A 22500-nucleotide genomic window follows, 5' to 3' on the forward strand; every position below is an offset into this window, starting at 1 on the left:
GTTAGCTAATTTTCAATATTGAAACACTTCCATCTATCCCTAATATTTCTCTCCCCTTTACACGTGACAATATCATTTTGTTACAGATTTCGTCAACATGGATTGTGCACTTCAAGAAGTTATTTCTATCTTGAAATTCTTTACCAAGAAATTAGAAGAAACACAAAAGTAAGCCTTCTATAAGAATTCTCAAGAGTTTCATTTTTATTTATATAATTTTGTTTTTATTTTATATGCGTCCACACTTTTTTCATGCTTTTCTTGCTCTTCCCATCTCTCCTTTATGTGTGTGTGTGTTAGTATTTAATAAGTATTTAATAGTATTTAAAAAGTTTTGTAGGCACGTCACCTGTTCCTAGCTTTTCAGGCTTACTAAAGAGCTTGGACCGTGTGACAAGCCTACAAAACAAAGTTGTATAGAGTAGTATTAAACAGTTATTAAATACTAACACACTCACATACATACACTACATGATGGTCATGAAATGGCAGTAATCATGTCCGTTTGAACAGTTGGTGATGAGAATGCTTATATTTTATGCTCAATAGTGAATTTCTTATATCTTAGTCTTGTTATTCTGAATTCTCTTTCATTCTTGTAAAGTGGGAAATATATGTAGGGATTGCTTACTTTGGCACCGTTTGGTTTTCTTCACAGGTAATCTAATTAGGCTTGGACAATGTTTAAATATTGGTATCTAGTTTTGGATAGTTCTTTGTCATATATATATATGCCAAAGAACACACTCGCATATACATTCTTAGTGAACCATCAACACTTGTATTGCATTTATTACAGAACACTGATGAAGTGACCTGTAACATTATATAATATTTCTACAACTGTTATGTAACTTTGGCAGCAATTTTCTGAAACACGTGAATGTTTCATAAAGCTTTGAATACCATTTCTGTATGTTATACAGTGTAATCAAACAAGAGAAAAACAAGGGATTAATTATTCCATTATTTATGTATGTTTTGATTGTACTACATAAAAGATGAAATAATTAAATCAATTACACTTCTTTTTGTTATTTAATCACCATATACACTCTATGGTTGTAGCAGCTTGTGTACTTGCTTCATATAAACTATGTGTATAGAAACATATGCAATTTCAGGTTGTATGTATTGGAGTGCAATGTGACATACATTAAATATGTCATTAGGATTAATTAGAGCTGCTTCTATTGCTTAATTTGAATTTAATTCAGCTTAGCAGCCTTTTTGCAAAGCTAATCAATTGGCGCAGGAGTGGCTGTGTGGTAAGTAGGTTGCTAACCAACCACATGGTTCCGGGTTCAGTCCCACTGCATGGCATCTTGGGCAAGTGTCTTCTGCTATAGCCTCGGGCCGACCAATACCTTGTGAGTGGATTTGGTAGACGGAAACTGAAAGAAGCCTGTCGTATATATGTATGTGTGTGTCTGTGTTTGTCCCCCTAGCGTTGCTTGACAACCGATGCTGGGTGTGTTTAGGTCACCGTCACTTAGCGGTTCGGCCAAAGAGACCGATAGAATAAGTACTGGGCTTACAAAGAATAAGTCCCGGGGTCGATTTGCTCGACTAAAGGCGGTGCTCCAGCATGGCCGCAGTCAAATGACTGAAACAAGTAAAAGAGAAAAGATAGTAAAGAGTTTATTCGCTGATTCTATAAACTTGCTGTGGCAACTTCATGTCAGAAGTGACTCAAATATGTGGCACTGACAAGCTGCAAAAATGGTGAAATGCATATCTCTCACTCTCACAGTCATCTGACTTGATAAAGGGTTCTTTCCCAAGGTGACCACTACATCCCCTGACTTTACAATGGTATACATCTGTTAATTATGTTATATAAATGTGACCGCTTGTGTATTGTCGATTTTTTTTTTTTTCCTCTGTCTTCCCTTCTCTGGATCTTTCCTTCTCCTATGTTTCCGATGAAGAGCCCCGCTCGAAACGTTAAACCCTCCTTCTTTCCTGAGCGTCCAATAATACTATATTTGTTCCACGTCCTCACATTGTTGTGTTTTTTTGTGCTTTCTTGTTTGGATTAACTATATATATATATATATATATACACATATACATATATATATATACATATATATATATAACATACTTAACGTAAGAAAACATTCTACCAAATCTATTGAGCAATCCTTTAGTTTAATGTTAAATTATTTTTATCATAACATAAAAACAAACATAGATATACATATATATATATATATATATAAATGCATATATATATACATACATATATATAACGTACACACACACACGTATATGAAATGCAGTAGAATAAATCAATTGTGGTCAAGACAGTTGGTTAACCTTAAGCATAAACAAGACGTGTGCAGAAAGCACAATTGAGACCACATTTGATCAATAAAGTTTATTAATCAGTCAATCAAATACACGTTGTCCTATTTTGAAATTAAACAGAAAATTCTGATAAGATAACAAATGCCATAAAACTGCTGTTTGAAAGCAACAGATGGAGCTTATTGTGCAAATATAATCACATATAGACACATGGCAGGTTTCTTTCAGTTTCTGTCTACCAAATCTACCAATATACACACACACATGCACACACACACTCACACACACGGTTTTGGTCAGCCCAAGGCTGTAGAAGAAGACACATGCCCAAGGTACCATGCAATGGGACTGAACCTGGAGCCATGTGGTTGGGAAGCAAGTTTCTTACCACACAGCCATGCCTGTACCTATGTGTGTATATATATATATATACACACACACACACACACATATACTCACAAGGTTTTGGTCAGCCCGAGGCTATAGTAGAAGACACTTGCCCAAGGTGCCATGCAGTGGGACTGAACCTGGAACCATGTGGTTGAGAATCAAGCTTTTTATCTTATCACACAGCCACACACATGCCTTATGAACATTTTATGGTTTTTGGTCAACCTGGGGCTGTTATAGAAGAGTCTTGCTCAAGGTACCACACACCATGAGGTTGGTAAGCAAGCCGACTCTGTAATCTCCTTTGTAAGGGAAGAGTATGAATTCCTCTGAATCATCATTTGGAAAGGATTTTAATGAAAATGTCTGTAAGGCAGAGGTGTGGCTGTGTGATAAGATAAGAAGCTTGCTTCTCAACCACATGGTTCCGGGTTCAGTCCCACTGCGTGGCACCTTGGGCAAGTGTCTTCTACTGTAGTCTTGGGCTGACCAAAGCCTTGTGAGTGGATTTGGTAGACGGAAACTGAAACAAGCCCGTCATGTGTGTGTGTATATATATATATATATAATATATATATATATATATATATATATATATATATATATATATATAATAAATATTAGGGAATAAATCCAAATTTACAGGGAAAAAATCAGATTTAGGATTAAATCCAATTTTATAGTAAAATATCATATAATATTAATTAGAGACAAAACCACTATTTTGCAAAACAAACAAGGAAAGACTTAATCAATACATAAAATTTTAATAAAAAGTCAAAAAAACCGCCACTACAATTGTTTCTTGTCTTGATCGACAATCTTCAGGTGGACTTCCAATAAGTCAGTTTCAAATTATTAAGTCTTTCCTTGTTTGTTTTGCAAAATAGTGGTTTTGTCTCTAATAATATTATATATATATATATATATATATATATATAGGCGCAGGCATGGCTGTGTAGTTAGAAGCTTGCTTCCCAACCACATGGTTCTGGGTTCAGTCCCACTGCATGGCACCTTAGGCAAGTGTATTCTACTACAGCCTTGGGCTGACCAAAACCGTGTGAGTATATGTGTGTATGTGTGTGTGTGTACGTACATATATATATATATATATATATATATATATATATATTATATATATACATAGGTACAGGCATGGCTGTGTGGTAAGAAACTTACTTCCCAACCACATGGTTCCAGGTTCAGTCCCACTGCGTGGCACCTTGGGCAAGTGTCTTCTACTATAGCCTTGGGCTGAGTGAATTTTCTTGATGGAAACTGAAAGAAATCCATCATGTGTGTGTGTGTGTCGCTCTCTGTCTGCCTGTGTTTATCCCCCACCAATACTTGAGAACTTGTGTTGGTATGTTTACGTCCCTATAACTTAACGGTTTAGCAATAAGTGGCTGATAGAACAAGCACCAAGTTTAAAAAAAACAAAAACAAATACTAAAGTCAATTCATTCGACTAAAAATTCTTCAAGGCAATGCCCCAGCATGGCCGCAGTCTAACTACTGAAACAGTAAAAAAAATTTAAAAATGAAAATATGTTCTTTTTGCTGAAATGTGTCTTTTTTGTTAATTTCTTTTTTTTTTTTGTTTCTTTTCCAGTAACAACGTCACTTCATCCAAACACTCAATTCCATTATTATTGGAATGCATTCTCACCATTTTGTCAAATTCTTCTAAAATCCTGACCAGACAATCACTGTTTGTGGACTTACTATGGTTAGTAACATTTTTATTTCTTTCTTCTTGTAATTTTTGTTGTCTAATCCCAGGTCAATCAATATTCCGCTGGCCTATGTACATCTAGGACTATAATAACCAAATGCAGTCTTTCTAAATCCCTTTTTTTTCCTTTGAACCCCTTCGATTCCTGTTTTACTTAAAGGGGTCTTCCTAGCTATTTGATGTTCAAAGAATCCTATTTTTATTATCAAATATTGTTAGGAATTGTATAAAAAAAATTCTTAAAATATTTTGTGTATTGTAGACGTGGGTGTGGCTGTGTGGTAAGAAGCTTGCTTCCCAACCACATAGTTCTGGGTTCAGACTCACTACGTGGCACATTGGTCAAGTGACTTCTACTATAGCTTCAGACTGACCAAAGCTTTGTGAGTGGATTTGGTAGACGGAAACTGAAAGAAGCCCGTCGTATATATATGTATATAATCAAAATCAGCAATAAGAATGACTCCGGTAATTTGGTACGATCGTTTCGTACTACATCATTTTATTAAATGTTGTAAGTATTACAACAGATTTAAGATGCTGAGTACTCATCAGCCAATTCTAGAGGTTTTCCATTAATACAAAAGTTTTCAAATCAAGTGGCAACATTATAGAGAAGGTAGATATACAGAGAAAGATGTGGATTTAAATTTTAAGAACATATGAGGTAGTGAAGTCCTTCCACTGACTGACTAAGATATGGCTGTTCCTAACTGCTGTAAGGTTAGAAGCAATAGAGATTTTTTAATATATATAATACAAATAAGAAAATAGAGAAACAAATTTAGTTTGTTCATCAACTTTCAGATATTAGAATGTTGAATTATTTATTCATTTAACAAAATGAGAACCTTAATAGCATAAGATATATATGTATGCTATTAAAGTTCTCATTTTGTTACACCAATAAATATTCCAACATTATAATATCCGAAAGTTGATGAACAAACTAAATTTGGTTCTCCATTTTCTTATTTGTATTATAAATTTACGGTAAAATATTTCTTTACCTTCACCCATTTAATGCAATAAATAAGTTAATTGCATTGCAATTAAAAACATTTATGTATTAAGAATCTGGGTCCTTTACCAACAGTATATGGGATAAATACTATCCCATAGTGGGTTACACCCATAACCCCTATCTTACTTTATACTATATATATATATATATATATATATATATATATATACACACACACACATACCGGAGTAAACACATAAATGTGAAACAAGGTGGAAAAAAGAGTACTCAAATACCAGTGGTAGAGTAATATGCTTTATTTAAAGCAGCAGAAAATTCAACAAAACCTGTTACTCTGAGTTTCACGTTCCCGTTCGTCGGACAGTTTTTGCTAGAATAGAACCGATATGTCAATTCTATCAAGACTAGTATTGACATATCGGTTCTATTCTAGCAAAAACTGAAACTCAGAGTAACAGGTTTTGTTGAATTTTCTGCTGCTTTAAATAAAGTATATATATATATATATATATGAGCATTGAGCCTCATGGAGGCAGTGTGGCTGAGTTCCTTTTGAGCATTGGGCCTCATGGAGGCAGTGTGGCTGAGTTCCTTTTGAGCATTGGGCCTCATGGAGGCAGTGTGGCTGAGTTCCTTTTGAGCATTGGGCCTCATGGAGGCAGTGTGGTGAGTTCCTTTTGAGCATTGGGCCTCATGGAGGCAGTGTGGCTGAGTTCCTTTTGAGCATTGGCCTCATGGAGGCAGTGTGGATGAGTTCCTTTTGAGCATTGGGCCTCATGGAGGCAGTGTGGCTGAGTTCCTTTTGAGCATTGGGCCTCATGGAGGCAGTGTGGCTGAGTTCCTTTTGAGCATTGGGCCTCATGGAGGCAGTGTGGCTGAGTTCCTTTTGAGCATTGGGCCTCATGGAGGCAGTGTGGCTGAGTTCCTTTTGAGCATTGAGCCTCATGGAGGCAGTGTGGCTGAGTTCCTTTTGAGCATTGGGCCTCATGGAGGCAGTGTGGCTGAGTTCCTTTTGAGCATTGGGCCTCATGGAGGCAGTGTGGCTGAGTTCCTTTTGAGCATTGGGCCTCATGGAGGCAGTGTGGCTGAGTTCCTTTTGAGCATTGGGCCTCATGGAGGCAGTGTGGCTGAGTTCCTTTTGAGCATTGGGCCTCATGGAGGCAGTGTGGCTGAGTTCCTTTTGAGCATTGGGCCTCATGGAGGCAGTGTGGCTGAGTTCCTTTTGAGCATTGGGCCTCATGGAGGCAATGACCAAGACCTTTGGCATTATGTCATGCTTGAGAAGAAGACCCATAAAGCTGAGCAAAATCACAATATACAAAGCAAACACAGAGATGTCACTTGGCACACTGCGTCATGAAGGTCACTGCTAGCTCTCACTGCACATGCAGCCAGCCATGTGCCGCCATCTGTTGGCACGCTACAGAACTAGTTCAAGAGCTTCTTGATAGCATCTCATGAGCTTGACATATCTCGACAGAAAATAGTTTCAAACATGACATTTCTCAACAAAAGACAGATTTCTATATAAAACTGCTTTCTACAGTTTAAGGGCAAAAGAATTTTAAATGGAATCGAAATTGAACCAATCCTATGACTAGCATCCGACAGTTGCCAGTGCCGCTGGACTGACTCCTGTGCAGGTGGCAAGTAAAGAAACACCGTTTCGACCCTGTGCTTGAGGAGACCTATTGAGTCAAATACACCAACATCAAAAATCAATGGAAATTGTAGTTGAGATACCAGTACCGGTGGCACATAAAAAGTACCATCTGAATGTGGCCTATGCCAGCGCCGCCTTGACTGGCTTCCGTGATGGTGGCACATAAAATGCACCAACTGATCGTGGCCGTTGCCAGCCTCCTCTGGCCCCTGTGCCAGTGGCACGTAAAAAGCACCAACCAATCCTGGCCGTTGCCAACCTCCTCTGGCTCCTGTGCTGGTGGCACGTAAAAAGCTCAACCGATCGTGGCTGTGACGAATCCACTGTGATAGTGAATGCCGATGGTATCTATGTGACATCCATTGCTGTCCTCTCGCTCAACCTCAAGTTATCCGTGAAGAACTTTTATAACCCAGACTTCCAGGGCAAAGTACTTGTTACAGAGGTAAACATTTTCTATTTACACGCATTTATTTATTTGATAATGATGATAATAATAATAATAATATTAATAATAATAATAATAATAATAATGCACCTGTGCCGGTGGCACGTAAAAGCACCCACTACACTCGTGGAGTGGTTGGCGTTAGGAAGGGCATCCAGCTGTAGAAACACTGCCAGATCAGACTGGAGCCTGGTGCAGCCTCCATGGCTTCCCAGACCCCGGTCGAACCATCCAACCCATGCTAGCATGGAAAGCGGACGTTAAACGACGAACGATGGAAAGATGTAGCACGAAAGTTGCGAGTGGATGATAGCACATAAATGTAAAACAAGACGAAACCAAAGTATCAGTGGGGAGGCAGGGCTCGTGGGGTCCGAGCTAAACCCGCCCCCACTCCATCCGTAATGTCTTCCGGTCTGTTCTTCATTCGATTTCTTCGATTTCTTCATATTTTTGTATTTTTGGTAAATTTTAAAATTCATCTTTTTGTAATCCCATTCGTGTATCTGATCCCACATCAGATTGTATTGTCCCCCCTATGTTCGCCCCTAGTGGGTAATAATAAAACAGATGATGATGATGATATAGATCTGATTTCTACAGGAAAAGTGTTCTTATTGATGTTGTTGTTGTTTTGTAGGAAACATCTATGTCCTGCCTTGATATCTCTGCTTGGAACTCCAAGATCAGAACGAAGTGTCACAACTCCACGAAACCCTGACGAAGAAATCGGTCGAGGATCAGGCTGTTCAACCACCGCTCCAAATCTTCTGGCCACCACAGCCAAAGTTATTTACAAGTAAGATCTCTCTCCCTCTCTCTATCGATCTATTGATTTATTTATTTCTCTCTTTCCAAATAAATTTTCTTCTTGTCCTCCTTTTCCACCTCCTCTTCTTCCATCTCATCTCCCTTTGTTTCCACCTTCTTCTTCTCCATCTTCTTCACCTTCCCCTCCTACACCTTCTCCTTTTTCTCCTCCTCTTCCACCACCACCATCTTCTCATTCTCCTCCTCCACTTTCTCCTCCACCTTCCCCATCACCTCCACCTCCATCTCCTCCACCTTCTCATCTTTGACCTCCTCCTTCTTTGCCTCCTCCTCCACCTCTACCTTCTCTTCCACCACCATCTTCTCATTCTCCTCTTTCACATCCACTTCTACCTCCTCCACCACCTCTTCCACCACCATCTCATTCTCCTCCTCCACCTCCTCATTCTCTTCCTCCACCTCCTCATTCTCTTCCTCCACCTCCTCATTCTCTTCCTCCACCTCCTCATTCTCTTCCTCCACCTTCTCCACCTCCTCCTCCACCTTCTCATCCTCCACATCTACCTCCACCACCATCTTCTCCTTCTTCTCCTCCACCTTCTTCCTTCTCCTCCACCTTCTCATCTATCACCGCCACCTTCACCTCCACCTTCTCTCCTACCACCATCTTCTCATTCTCCTCTTCCACCTTCTCCACCTTCTCATTTTCCTCCACCTCTTCTCCCCACCCTCCAATCCAACAGAGCTGTGTGTGTCATGGACATGTTATTATTACTAACACAATAGAGTGTCTGATCTAATTGATTTTTAATTGCTCCATTCTTATCTCATTGCCTGACAATGAAGCTTCGCCATTGTCTCCCCCAATCGTTGATGCTCTCAACTAATTCCTCTCTCTTTTGTCTCTTTGTCTCTTATTCAGCATTGCAGTTCAGTTGGTGCGTTTGGTGGGGTCAGTCGGTAGCCTAAGACCTGTTCTGGAATCGCTCTTTCATCGGATGTTACTCTATCCTCCGCCACAACACCGACATGATGCTCTGAAAGCCCTGAAACTGGTTTGTACTCCACTCTCTCTCTCTCTCTCTCTCTCTCTCTATCTATCTATCTATCTATCTATCTAAAGCCACCGATATTATCTAAGGGAGAGGCAAAGGGGCTGATGCAGCTTGGCACCAGTGACATTGCAACTCATTTCTACAGCTGAGTGAACTGGAAGCAATGTGAAATAAAGTGTCTTGCTCAAGAACACAACACGCAGCCTTATCCAGAAACTGAACTCACTACCTCATGATATATATGTGTGTGTGTGTATACACATATATGTATATATACACATATATGTATGTATATATATGTGTGTGTGTGTGTGTGTGTGTATGTATACACATATATGTATGTATATATATAGTTAATCCAAACATGAAAACATGGGATAGTATTTTCTACAATAGCCTTGAACTGCTCAAAGCTTTTGTGAGTGGCACCTGTGCGGGTGGCACGTAAAAAGCACCCACTACACTCACGGAGTGGTTGGCGTTAGGAAGGGCATCCAGCCGTAGAAACACTGCCAGATTTGACTGGGCCTGATGAAGCCTTCTGGCTTCACAGACCCCAGTAGAACCGTCCAACCCATGCTAGCATGGAAAACGGATGCTAAACGATGATGATGATGATGATGATGATTTAGTAGACGGAATTTGAGAGAATCCCATCATGTATATGTGTGTGTGTATATATATATATATGAAAATAATAGTTATCGCCATACTAATATGGCATTCTTATAGAAATAAGAAAAAAGCTGTCCGCTTATTAGCTCCATGAGGCCATCGCCTTAAGTTAGCTATTTGATACACAAACTGTATCCATAGAGAGACTTAGTTATTTTAATATTTCTATTATTGAAAACAAGTGGATGTATTCCACCGAAACTAGGTAAATAAAACCATCGAACAGAGATTGTCGGAAGCGACACCTACTGGCTGGCTACGCTGCATTGAAAAGGGGCAATACCCCGAAACGCGTCTGTAGCTGCCGGTCAAGTAGTGTGGAGCGACTGACCTCCCTTGTTCGAAGGTTATATGGATACAGTTTGTGTATCAAATAGCTAACTTAAGGCGATGGCCTCATGGAGCTAATAAGCGGTCAGCTTTTTTCTTATTTTTATAAGGATGCCATATTAGTATGGCGATAACTAATATTTTCCGGGAACGCTGCCGCTGTTCTCTTTTAGAGAGACTTAGTTATTTTAATATTTCTATTATATATATATGTATGTATATATATATATATATATATATATGGTTAATCCAAACAAGAAAGCACAAAAAAACACAACAACGCGAGGACGTGGAACAAATATAGTATTATTGGACGCTCAGGAAAGAAGGAAAGAAGGAGGGTTTAACGTTTCGAGCGGAGCTCTTCGTCGGAAATATAGGAGAAGGAAAGATCCAGAGAAGGGAAGACGGAATGCATATATATAATTTCATGTGCTTATCTCTCTCTGGATGGAGTATGTTTATTTGTTGATCCTACTTCAATAGAATAGTAAACTATATATATATATATATATATATGTGTGTGTGTGTGTATATATATATATGTGTGTGTGTCTCTGTGTGTTTGTGAAGGTTGCCAGCTGGCAGAAATGTTAGCACACTCACCAAAACATTCCGTGGCATTTCTTGAAGCTTTGCGTTCTGAGTTCTAACTCTGCTGAGGTCCCTCGAGATTTCAGTCCTTGTTCCTGTGGTACAAAGAATTACTGTCTGTCTTTTAACCAGTGTGTACATGTGTATGTATGTGTGTGTGCTTCTGTGTGTGTGTGTGTGTGTGTGTGTTCTTGTGTGCGTGTGTGCTTGTGTGTGTGTGTGTGTGTGTGTGTGTGCATATTCCTATTTCTTTATTACCCACAAGGGGCTAAACACAGAGAGGACAAACAAGGACAGACAATAGGGATTAAGTCGATTATATCGACCCCAGTGCGTAACTGGTACGTAATTTATCGACCCCTAAAAAGATGAAAGGCAAAGTTGACCTCGGTAGAATTTGAACTCAGAACGTAACGGCAGACGAAATACTGCTAAGCATTTCGCCCGGCATGCTACCGATTCTACCAGCTCGCCGCCTTATATTGTGTGCATATTCCTGTCTCATTTACAGATGCATTGACTTACACCAACTTCTCTTAACTCGGCTTAGCGTCCCCCGTTTCATTCCGACACTCCACTCCATTCGCCCCTTTCACCTTCCGAACCTCTCCTACAAATGGCAGCTTTTTACCCTGTTATCTCTCTCTGCACCAGACCACAACTTTGTCGCCTGAGACCCACCACCATATTATCTCTGTATCACTGATTATTTTTCTCTGTGTGTGCCGCTCTTTTGCAGTTGTTCAACTCCCCCAGAGGAGTCCTCGACATTGCAGCGCCGACGGCCTCGGAATCCAGCAACTCCGACAAGAAACTCTCCAATCAGAAATCTGATATTGCATTTATGAAGCTGTAAGTCCAACGAACTCTTTGTCACTTTGTTGCAAGTTCAAATCTCACTCTTCTCTCTCTCTCTCTCCTCTCTCTCTCTCTACTGTAATTGGGTTGTTTTTAATTTTGTAGTGGTGCTAGTGGGGGTGGTTGCAGCAAGAATAGTAGCAGCAGCAGCAGCCGCAACAGTAGTAGTAGTAGTAGTAGCAGCAGCAGCAGCAACAATAGTCGTAGTAGCAGCAGCAGTAGTAGCCGCAACAGTAGTAGTAGTAGTAGCAGCAACAGTAGAAGTAGTAGTAGTAGTAGCAGCAGCAGCAGCATAGTAGCCGCAACAGTAGTAGTAGTAGCAGAAGCTACATTTGATGGATATTTGTTCTCATTTTGTTTGTTGTTGACACAACCTTTCGGCTGGTATACCCTCCAACCTTCATCAGGTGTCTTGGGGGAATTTCAAACTTGGATTCTCATACCTAAGGTATTTTTCAATGTTGTTATTATTATTATTATTATTATGTTTTTTCCTTCTTTCTTCAAATTTTCTTCAGTTTCTCGCTGAGTGTTTTCCATACACCTAGGGCAGAGAAGCCCTATTATTATTATTATTATTATTATTATCATCATCATTATTATTCAGGTCACTGCCTGGAATCGAACTCAGAATCTTGGGCTTAGTAGCCCACGCTCTTAACCACTACGCCATATTAACAACAAACAAGATGAGGACAAATATCTGTCTTATGTAAAAATAATGTACAGAATCCCTTGTCTCTCAAATATATAAAATTTTAATGAATTAGCCTTAAATTTGACAGAATAACCTGAATGCTTAAGGGTGAAATGATGATGATGATGAGGAGGAGGAGGTAGGAGAAATTGAGGAGGATGAAGATGATGATGATGTTACTGGCTTGGAATCAAAACTGATGGCTGTTTTTCTTTTTTTTTTGTTTCGGTTCTCTTTTCAGAATCATCGACAGCATCCAGGAATGTTGTCATTGTAATGACTCTGCTGTGTGTATAACGAGTGTTGAGTGTATAACGATGCTGTTACGCACCCTCGAACGACTGAGTAAGGGCATTGATATTCCAGAGGATGTTGTGAGGGACATTAACAGTTTCTATGACCGCCAGGAGAGAGGTTTGTGTCATTCATTTTACTCCTATTAATTTTGTGTGTGTGTGTGTGTGTATACATTGCCGCCTTGACTGGCCGATACCAGCCGATGCCAGCACCGCCTTGACTGGCCAATGCCAGCGCCACCTTGACTGGCCGATGCCAGTGCCGCCTTGACCGGCCGATGCCAGCGCTGCCTTGACCGGCCGATGCCAGTGCAGCTTTGACTAGCTTCCGTGCCGGTGGCACATAAAATGCACCAATCCGAGCGTGGCTGTTCGCCAGCCTCGTCTGGCACCTGTGTCGGTGGCACATAAAATCACCCACTACACTCTCAGAGTGGTTGGTGTTAGGAAGGGCATCCAGCCGTAGAAACATTGCCAGATCAGACTGGGCCTGGTGCACCCTTCTGGCTTCCCAGACCCCAGTTGAACCGTCCAACCCATGATAGCATGGAAAGCGGATGTTAAACGATGATGATGATGATGATGCTTATTTATAGGCACTGTCATGGCTGTGTGGTAAGAAGCTTGCTTCCCAACCACATGGTCCTGGGTTCAGTCCCACTGCATGGCACCTTTGGCAAATGTCTTGTGCTATAGCTCTGGGCTGACCAAAGCCCTGTGAGTGGATTTAGTAGTTGGAAACTAAAAGAAGCCCATCATGTATGTGTGTATGTGTGGAAAGGGAGAAAGAAAGGTATATATATAACTAATTGGCCAAGCACCTCTTTCTCCCTATACATGTGTGTGTCTATAAGTGTCTGTGTGTGTGTGTATAAATGTGTCTGTGTGTGTATGTATGTCTGTGTGTGTATAAATGTGTGTGTGTGTGTATAAATGTCTGTGTGTGTATGTGTGTGTGTGTGTGTGTGTATAAGTGTGTGTCTATAAGTGTCTGTGTGTGTGTGTATGTATGTCTGTGTGTGTGTGTGTGTGTGTATAAATGTGTCTGTGTGTGTGTGTATAAATGTCTGTGTGTGTATGTGTGTGTGTGTGTGTATAAGTGTGTGTGTGTGTGTGTATAAGTGTGTGTGTGTATAAGTGTCTGTGTGTGTGTGTGTATAAATGTCTGTCTGTGTGTGTGTATAAATGTGTCTGTGTGTATGTGTAAAGGTCTGTCTGTCTGTCTGTGTATGTATAAAGGTCTGTGTGTGTGTGTGTGTGTGTGTATAAATGTGTATGTGTATTTATATTATATTATTGTATTGTTCTCTTCAGCAGATTCCAAGCTCAACTTGAATATTGAGCCTGAGGGCACGAACCCACTGAACCCGCTGCCGCCGACAGAAGTGGAACCAGCTGACATTCCAAAGACTGCTGCTAGTGATAGTTTAGAAGGAGAAGAGGTGGGAGGAGAAGATGTTGAAGTGGGAAGAGGAGGAGGAGAAGAAGAGGTGAGAGAGGTGTCGGTGGTGATAGTGGAGAAGGAAGAAGAGGAGGAGGCGGAGGAAGAGAAAATTGACAACGAGGAGGACGAGGATGAGAGAGTTGACGGCGAAAGTCAACAAGAAATTGACGATGCAGCATGTGATGACGACGACAGTGACGAGGACACTTGCAGTGACAGCTCCGTCGTAAGCCACGTCTACTGTCCACCTCACCCTGTCCAGGAACCGGAAAACCTGCCGAACGACACGTCCTCGTCGACGTCAGCTCAAGAAACGCTCCCCAAGAAAACTGCCCCTGGCTCGACCACGTCCAAGGCTTTCTTATGCCAGAAGCAAGACCTCGCTGAAAGGGAACACGCTAGGGAATACATGGGTAAACTCGCCGACCTGCTGCCACGCCTTATGAACCTGATGTCAATCTGTCGAGTTGACAACGTTCTGCAGGAGTTTGCTGCCTCGTTTTGTTCAGGTGAGTATTCTTAATTAACACCTTTGCTAAACACCCTTTTTGGTTTTCTTTGCACCTTATCCTTCTTTTGTGAACCAATTCCAAAAAAGAATTATTCCATTATTCCATGGGATCTTATTTTTGTCTCATCAAAGATCATTAATTCTACAGATATTTATATAGAAATTATACATGAAGATGACCTAAACAAGTGATGTAAAGTGCACTGCTAACACAGTAGAACACAGAACTGACTTATAAAAGCATTTAATATATTGGGTTGTCCGGAAAGTTTGTGCCGATTTTTAGAGGAAAGGAAAAGGTCAATAAATACTTGCCATTACATTTTTAATCAACCAAATATGAACCATTTTGTTGCACAATGCGTCTCCATCTCTCCTTTAACTTGAAAGTACCCTCTTCCCAGAATTGAGCTGGTTTCATGGTAAAGAATTCATCAAGGTATCTTTTTATGTCATCCAAGGAATTGAAATTGTTACCATTAAGACTATTCTGCAGAGACCTGAATAAATGGAAACCCAAAGGAGCAATATCTGGTGAATATGGAGGGTGGGGTAACACATCCCGGCCGAGCTGCTGCAATTTTTGTCTGGTTCCCAAAGCATCAAGTGCCGAAAATGAACTTTATCTTCCACTTTAAAGGGTTACAGAATTAACACAGGTTATAGGAACATAAACCTTCTTCCACGTAAAGATAGCTTAAACTGTGCTCTAAATGGAGGTGTAGTCAAATCCTATTTTATGGACTCAACCATGTTCTAAAATAAATCGAAAGGTAAGCTGCTATAAATCGGCATGAACTTTCCGGACAACCCAATACTTCATAATATATTATGGGTACATAACGTAATACCATGTCCCTGCAAGTCATTAAGATCATTAATTGTTTGCCAACAGAAATTTCCTACCTTTTGAAAAATGTGTTTTTCAAAAATGTAATTTATTTATTTACGTTTTTTGCATTAAATCCATTTTTTTCTTTGTGGCATCAAGACATGGTGAATGGATTCCCGGCCAAATGTGACGAATCCACTGTGATAGTGAATGCCGATGGTATCTATGTGACGTCCATTGCTGTCCTCTCGCTCAACCTCAAGTTATCCGTGAAGAACTTTTATAACCCAGACTTCCAGGGCAAAGTACTTGTTACAGAGGTAAACATTTTCTATTTACACACATTTATTTATTTGATAATGATGATAATAATAATAATAATAATAATAATAATAATAATAATGCACCTGTGCCGGTGGCACATAAAAAGCACCCACTACACTCACGGAGTGGTTGGCGTTAGGAAGGGCATCCAGCTGTAGAAACACTGGCAGATCAGACTGGAGCCTGGTGCAGCCTCCATGGCTTCCCAGATCCCCAGTCGAACCGTCCAACCCATGCTAGCATGTAAGGCGGAAGTTAAACGATGATGATGATGATTTCAAATTTTGGCACAAGGCTAGCAAGCTCAGATGAGGGGGTAAGTAACTGGTATTTATTTTATCGACCCCCCTGAAGTCGATTTTCGCCAAAATCAACTCCAGTGGAATTTGAACTCAGAACATGAAGACAGATAAAATGCTGCTGAATATTTCGCCCACTGTGCTGCTAACAATTCTGCCAGCTTGCTGCCTTAATAATAATAATAATAATAATAATAATGATAACTTTTAATCTGTAGAAAAAAGGTTAGAAAATAAAAATGACTCAAAGGTCAAGAATTTCATGTATAGAATTTAACAAATTAAATTAAAAAAAAAAAAAAAAATCCAGAACTTCACTCCTTATATTGTAATACATACAATTTGACAAAGTTGGTAATTCCGAGATTTCCTTCTCTTTTTTCTTTTGCAGGAACAGTTTGTAGACAATGTTCTCAACAGCGGCTTGGTGGTGTTCCTCTCGACGAGTTGGCTCAGTGAAGTTTATAAGCAAATTATATCAACAAACCTATTAGAGAATGCTGGTTACCAGTTTGACGACGAATCCCCACTTATTTCAATGCTGACAGGTAAACCTCTCTTGGTTTTCTCAACATCTTCTCTTGTTGAGGAACCCTTAATTCAGTTTAGGCATCCCTGGGTGGGCAGAGCCTTCTGAGCATGCATCGGACGGACTAGTCACAGCTGGGTGCACCATGCCTTCTTTTCTTTGAGGCGATGTCCTTGGACATCTAAATAATAATAACGATGATGATGATTCCATCTTTTGGCACAAGGCCAGCAATTTGAGGAGGGGTAAGTCGAATACATCGACCCCAGTCCTCAACTGATACTTAATTTATTGACCCCAAAAGAATGAAAAGCAAAGTTGCCATCAGGAGCATTTGAACTCATAATGTAAGGATGGGCAAAATGCTGTTAAACATTTTGCCCAGCATGCTAATAATTTGGCCAGCTTACCAACTTTAAAATAATAATAATTGTAATTATCTTTTCTACTGGAAGCACAAGGCTTCAAATTTGGGGGAAGGGATTAAGTCAATTACATCGACCCCAGTGCGTAACAGGTACTTGTTTAATAAGGGCGGCAAGCTGGCAGAATCGTTAGCACGCCAGGCGAAATGTTTAGTGGTATTTCGTCTGTCGCTACGTTGTGAGTTCAAATTCCGCCGAGGTCGACTTTGCCTTTCATCCTTTCGGGGTCGATTAAATAAGTACCAGTTACGCACTGGGGTTGATGTAATCGACTTAATCCGTTTGTCTGTCCTTGTTTGTCCCCTCTCTGTTTAGCCCCTTGTGGGTAATAAAGAAATAGGTATTTTGTCTGTCGTTACGTTGTGAGTTCAAATTCCGCCGAGGTCGACTTTGCCTTTCATCCTTTCGGGGTCGATTAAATAAGTACCAGTTACGCACTGGGGTCGATATAATCGACTTAATCCGTTTGTCTGTCCTTGTTTGTCCTCTCTGTGTTTAGCCCCTTTGTGGGTAATAAAGAAATACGCGCTTGTTTAATTGACCCTGAAAGGATAAAAGGCAAAGTTGACCTCAGCAGAATTTGAACTCAGAACGTAAAGACAGGTGAAATGCCACTAAGCATCTTGCCTGGCATGCTAATGATTCTGCCAGCTTGCCACCTTAATAATAATAATTATTACTACCTCTGCTTTAGCGAAGGCGGAAGTATTGTTTCAGTCACATTTGTTTGTTTGTCCGTGGACAAGATATCTCAAGAATCACTGGATGGATTCGGATGAAACTTTCAGGGATGCTTGGCCTCATGACTGGCACAAACTGATTCGGTTTTGGGATCGATCCGGTACCGGACAAGGATTCTGGATTATTTTCCCGTTTTTTTTTTTTTACTTAATTTTTGAGAGCAGTCAAGTTCATTTTTAGTATTCTCATTTGTGAGAGCAATCGAGTTTATTTCAGATATTCTCATTTTAAAAATCATCTCCGACTAATCATTGAGAGGATGTTGGTGGTACCTTGGCGAGGGCGGTGAGCTGACAGAACCGTCAGCACACCGGGCGAAATGCTTAGAGGTATTTCATCTGCCGTTACATTCTGAGTTCAAATTCCGCCAAGGTTGACTTTGCCTTTCGTCCTTTCGGAGTCGATTAAATAAGTACCAGTTACGCACTGGGGTCGATATAATCGACTTAATCCTTTTGTCTGTCCTTGTTTGTCCTCTCTCTGTCTAGCCCCTTGTGGGTAGTAAAGAAATAGGTATTTCATCTGTCTTTATGTTCTGAGTTCAAATTCCGCCGAGCTCGACTTTGCCTTTCGTCCTTTCGGAGTCGATTAAATAAGTACCAGTTACGCACTGGGGTCGATATAATCGACTTAATCCTTTTGTCTGTCCTTGTTTGTCCTCTCTCTGTCTAGCCCCTTGTGGGTAGTAAAGAAATAGGTATTTCATCTGTCTTTATGTTCTGAGTTCAAATTCCGCCGAGCTCGACTTTGCCTTTCGTCCTTTCGGAGTCGATTAAATAAGTACCAGTTACGCACTGGGGTCGATATAATCGACTTAATCCTTTTGTCTGTCCTTGTTTGTCCTCTCTCTGTCTAGCCCCTTGTGGGTAGTAAAGAAATAGGTATTTCATCTGTCTTTATGTTCTGAGTTCAAATTCCGCCGAGCTCGACTTTGCCTTTCGTCCTTTCGGGATCGATTAAATAAGTACCAGTTACGCACTTAATCAACTTAATCCGTTTGTATGTCCTTGTTTGTCTTCTCTGTGTTTAGCCCCTTGTGGGTAGTAAAGAAGTAGGTATTTCATCTGTCTTTATGTTCTGAGTTCAAATTCCGCCGAGCTCGACTTTGCCTTTCGTCCTTTCGGGATCGATTAAATAAGTACCAGTTACGCACTTAATCAACTTAATCCGTTTGTATGTCCTTGTTTGTCTTCTCTGTGTTTAGCCCCTTGTGGGTAGTAAAGAAGTAGGTATTTCATCTGTCTTTATGTTCTGAGTTCAAATTCCGCCGAGCTCGACTTTGCCTTTCGTCCTTTCGGGATCGATTAAATAAGTACCAGTTACGCACTTAATCAACTTAATCCGTTTGTATGTCCTTGTTTGTCCTCTCTGTGTTTAGCCCCTTGTGGGTAGTAAAGAAATAGGTATTTTGTCTGTCGTTACGTTGTGAGTTCAAATTCCGCCGAGGTCGACTTTGCCTTTCATCCTTTCGGGGTCGATTAAATAAGTACCAGTTACGCACTGGGGTCGATATAATCGACTTAATCCGTTTGTCTGTCCTTGTTTGTCTTCTCTGTGTTTAGCCCCTTGTGGGTAGTAAAGAAGTAGGTGCCTTGGCAGAGGTTTGCACTCTTTGAGTGCTCTTGTTTATTTTATTTTATTTTTTTTTTAAATTAAAATTTTTTTTTAATTTTATTTATTTTTAAATTTTTTGTTAAATTCCCAGACATCGATGGTCTTGACAGTCACGAACTCTGTGGTCAGATTCTGATGGATGCCCGCACCACATGCAGCACGTTGCTCTCCGATGATGACGATGACGAGGAGGAGGAAGAAAGGGACGAAGAGGTGGACAGCATTCGAAGAGGGGAAAACAGAAGGGAGGGGGGACACACACGAAGAGAACGACCAAGTAAAGATGCAGTAATGGCAGGTAAGGGCCCATCATTTCGACTAGGAGGGCCGGGGGGGGGAGTAATGATGATGATGATAATTGTCCCATCACCATCGTTGTCATCATCATTGTCATAATAATTGCTGTTATCCTAATAATTATCATCGTTGTCATCATCATCATCATTATCAATATCATTTCTGTCATCATTTTTGTCATTATCATCATCATCATCATCATTGCCATAATTATCATGATCATCATTATTGTCCTAATTATCATTGCTATCATCGTCGTCATTGTCATGATAATCGTTATTGTTCTCATCATTATCATAATTATCATTGTTCTCATCATTATCATAATTATCATTGTTCTCATCATTATCGCTTTCATCATCATTATCATCATTATCATCTTCATCATCATCATTATCATCATCATCGTCAAATCTTGTCAACATCATCATCATCGTCAAATCTTGTCAACATCATCATCATCATCACCATCATCATCATCATCACCATTATCATCACCATCATCATCATCATAATCATCATCACCACCACCACCATCATCATCACCACCATCATCACCACCATCATCACCATCCTCATCACCATCATCATCATCATCATCGTCAAATCTTGTCAACATCAACATCATCATCATCACCATCATCATCACCATCACCATCATCATCATCATAATCATCATCACCACCACCACCATCATTATCATCATCATCATAATCATCATCACCACCACCACCACCATCATTATCATCATCATCATCATCATCACCATCCTCATCATCATCACCATCGTCGTCATTGTTATCATTATCGTCATCGTTATTTTTGTCATCCTCGTTATCGTCCTCGTTAATTACTCTCTCCTCTCGAAGGTAAAAGACTGGCAAAGAGGATACTCTCTACTTGTTGGGATGGTATGCTTGATGTTCTTGCCGTGCTCCTCAATGGCAAGAGTTCCTGTGGTATAACCAGCAGCCTGGCGCTAATGCTCGGCACCGAAGGAGCGAGGGAGGAGAGCATGAAGGCCCGTGAAGCTATATGCCAGAGTTTGACCGGCTTGCAGAAGGCGGCTAAATTATGTTGCATTCTGGGTAAGATTTTATATCACATTTCTTTCAAATTATTGTTTTACGAGCTGACCCCGTGCCATAAAAAATGACGGCTAATTGTAGTGTTTTATATATATACTAGCAGTATCACCCGGCGTTGCTCGGGTTTGTAAGGGAAATAACTATATAAGCATTTTTAGAGAGTTATACCCAAAAAATAGCAAAAAAATGCATTAAAAATGGAAAAAAAAATGATGGTAATTTTTTTTTTAAATCGTTGACTCATCGTATACATTTTTAGAGAGTTACTTCCCTTATATAATAGCGAAAAAAATGCATTAAAATGGAAAAAAAAATGATGGTAATTTTTTTTTTAAATCGTTGACTCATCGTATACATTTTTAGAGAGTTACTTCCCTTATATAATAGCGAAAAAAATGCATTAAAATGGAAAAAAAAATGATGGTAAATTTTTTTTTTAAATCGTAGACTCATCATAGACGCACGCTAATACCCAGAAGGGCTCGATATGAATCACGACTATAAGATAGCCGGTTTTGGTTAAACTGCACTGCAAAATGTGGGAGTAGTTAGGAATGTAAATCGTAGGAGACAGACACACAACTTCACTTTTATATATAAAGACTAGCAGTATCGCCCGGCGTTGCTCGGGTTTGTAAGGGAAATAACTATATAAGCATTTTTAGAGATATAAAGTATAATAGCCATCTCAATACGGCTAACCACAAAGGGGAGGGGTGTTACTGTAGCTTTTTACGTTCTGAGATTTAATAATAAATTTTTAGAGAGTTACTTCCCTTATATATGCCAAAAATGCATTAAAAACGGGAAAAAAATTATGGTAAATTTCTTTTAAAATCGTAGACTCATCGTAGATGCACGCTAATACCCAGAAGGGCTCGATATGAATTACGACTGTAAGATACCCAGTTTTGGTTAAACTGCACCGCAAAATGTGGGAGTAGTTAGGAATCTAAATCGTAGGAGACAGACACCACACAACCTCACTTTTATATATATAAATAAGGTACAAATCCAAGTTTTTAGTTTAATAATTCTTTTATTACTAAATTTATAATACACCTTTAAACAGCAGTCGTTTTATTTCGTTTTTGGATTTGGTTTGCAAGATTCTTTATATGAGTTTGTGTGTTGAAGCATATTTTAGCGTGTCTGGGAGAGAGTCATTTTCTTTTTGTGCCTTATAATGTAACACACTGAATGGTAAAATTTCCACTTTTCTTTTCTTATTTTTATTTTCCTAATAGTTTCGTTGCATCTTGCAAACTTTTCAATAGTCTTGACTCTAAAACTATTGAAGAAAATTTTAGGAAAATAAAAATAAGAAAAAAGTGGAAATTTTACCGGTGAGTGTCTTAAATAATAAGGCACAAAAAGAAAATGACTCTCCCCAGACACAGCAGTCGTTTTATATTCTTGATACACTCAGGTAATAATTATTTACTCTAATAAGTCTGTGTATGTTTGTGTAGGTGTGTGTGATTATAATAATTATTTCTAACACAACAGATAGAATATGAATGGTTGATTAAATTAATACACTTGTCAATGTTATCTCGTGGTTGTATCTCGAGATGAGACAT

At 39.8% G+C, this 22500-nt stretch overlaps 1 protein-coding gene across 2 annotated transcripts in view; it reads left to right on the forward strand.

Moving 5' to 3' along the window:
• The window catches only part of LOC115225733 (brefeldin A-inhibited guanine nucleotide-exchange protein 3), a 95484-nt gene that overhangs the window by 15074 nt on the left and 57910 nt on the right, over positions 1-22500 (forward strand). The window contains exons 7-17 of one of the 2 annotated variants that reach the window (XM_029796663.2): positions 87-168; positions 4319-4435; positions 8178-8336; positions 9231-9363; positions 11702-11814; positions 12759-12931; positions 14131-14766; positions 15760-15920; positions 16615-16771; positions 19624-19830; positions 20699-20917. In XM_029796663.2, the coding sequence (XP_029652523.1) occupies positions 87-168; positions 4319-4435; positions 8178-8336; positions 9231-9363; positions 11702-11814; positions 12759-12931; positions 14131-14766; positions 15760-15920; positions 16615-16771; positions 19624-19830; positions 20699-20917 (2157 nt within the window). Of the gene's footprint in view, positions 1-86; positions 169-4318; positions 4436-8177; positions 8337-9230; positions 9364-11701; positions 11815-12758; positions 12932-14127; positions 14767-15759; positions 15921-16614; positions 16772-19623; positions 19831-20698; positions 20918-22500 lie in introns of both variants that reach the window. The other variant, XM_029796664.2, reaches the window with a different exon arrangement.

This window comes from Octopus sinensis, linkage group LG28, assembly GCF_006345805.1.
Source record: "Octopus sinensis linkage group LG28, ASM634580v1, whole genome shotgun sequence".
NCBI classification, from domain to species: Eukaryota; Metazoa; Mollusca; class Cephalopoda; order Octopoda; family Octopodidae; genus Octopus; species Octopus sinensis.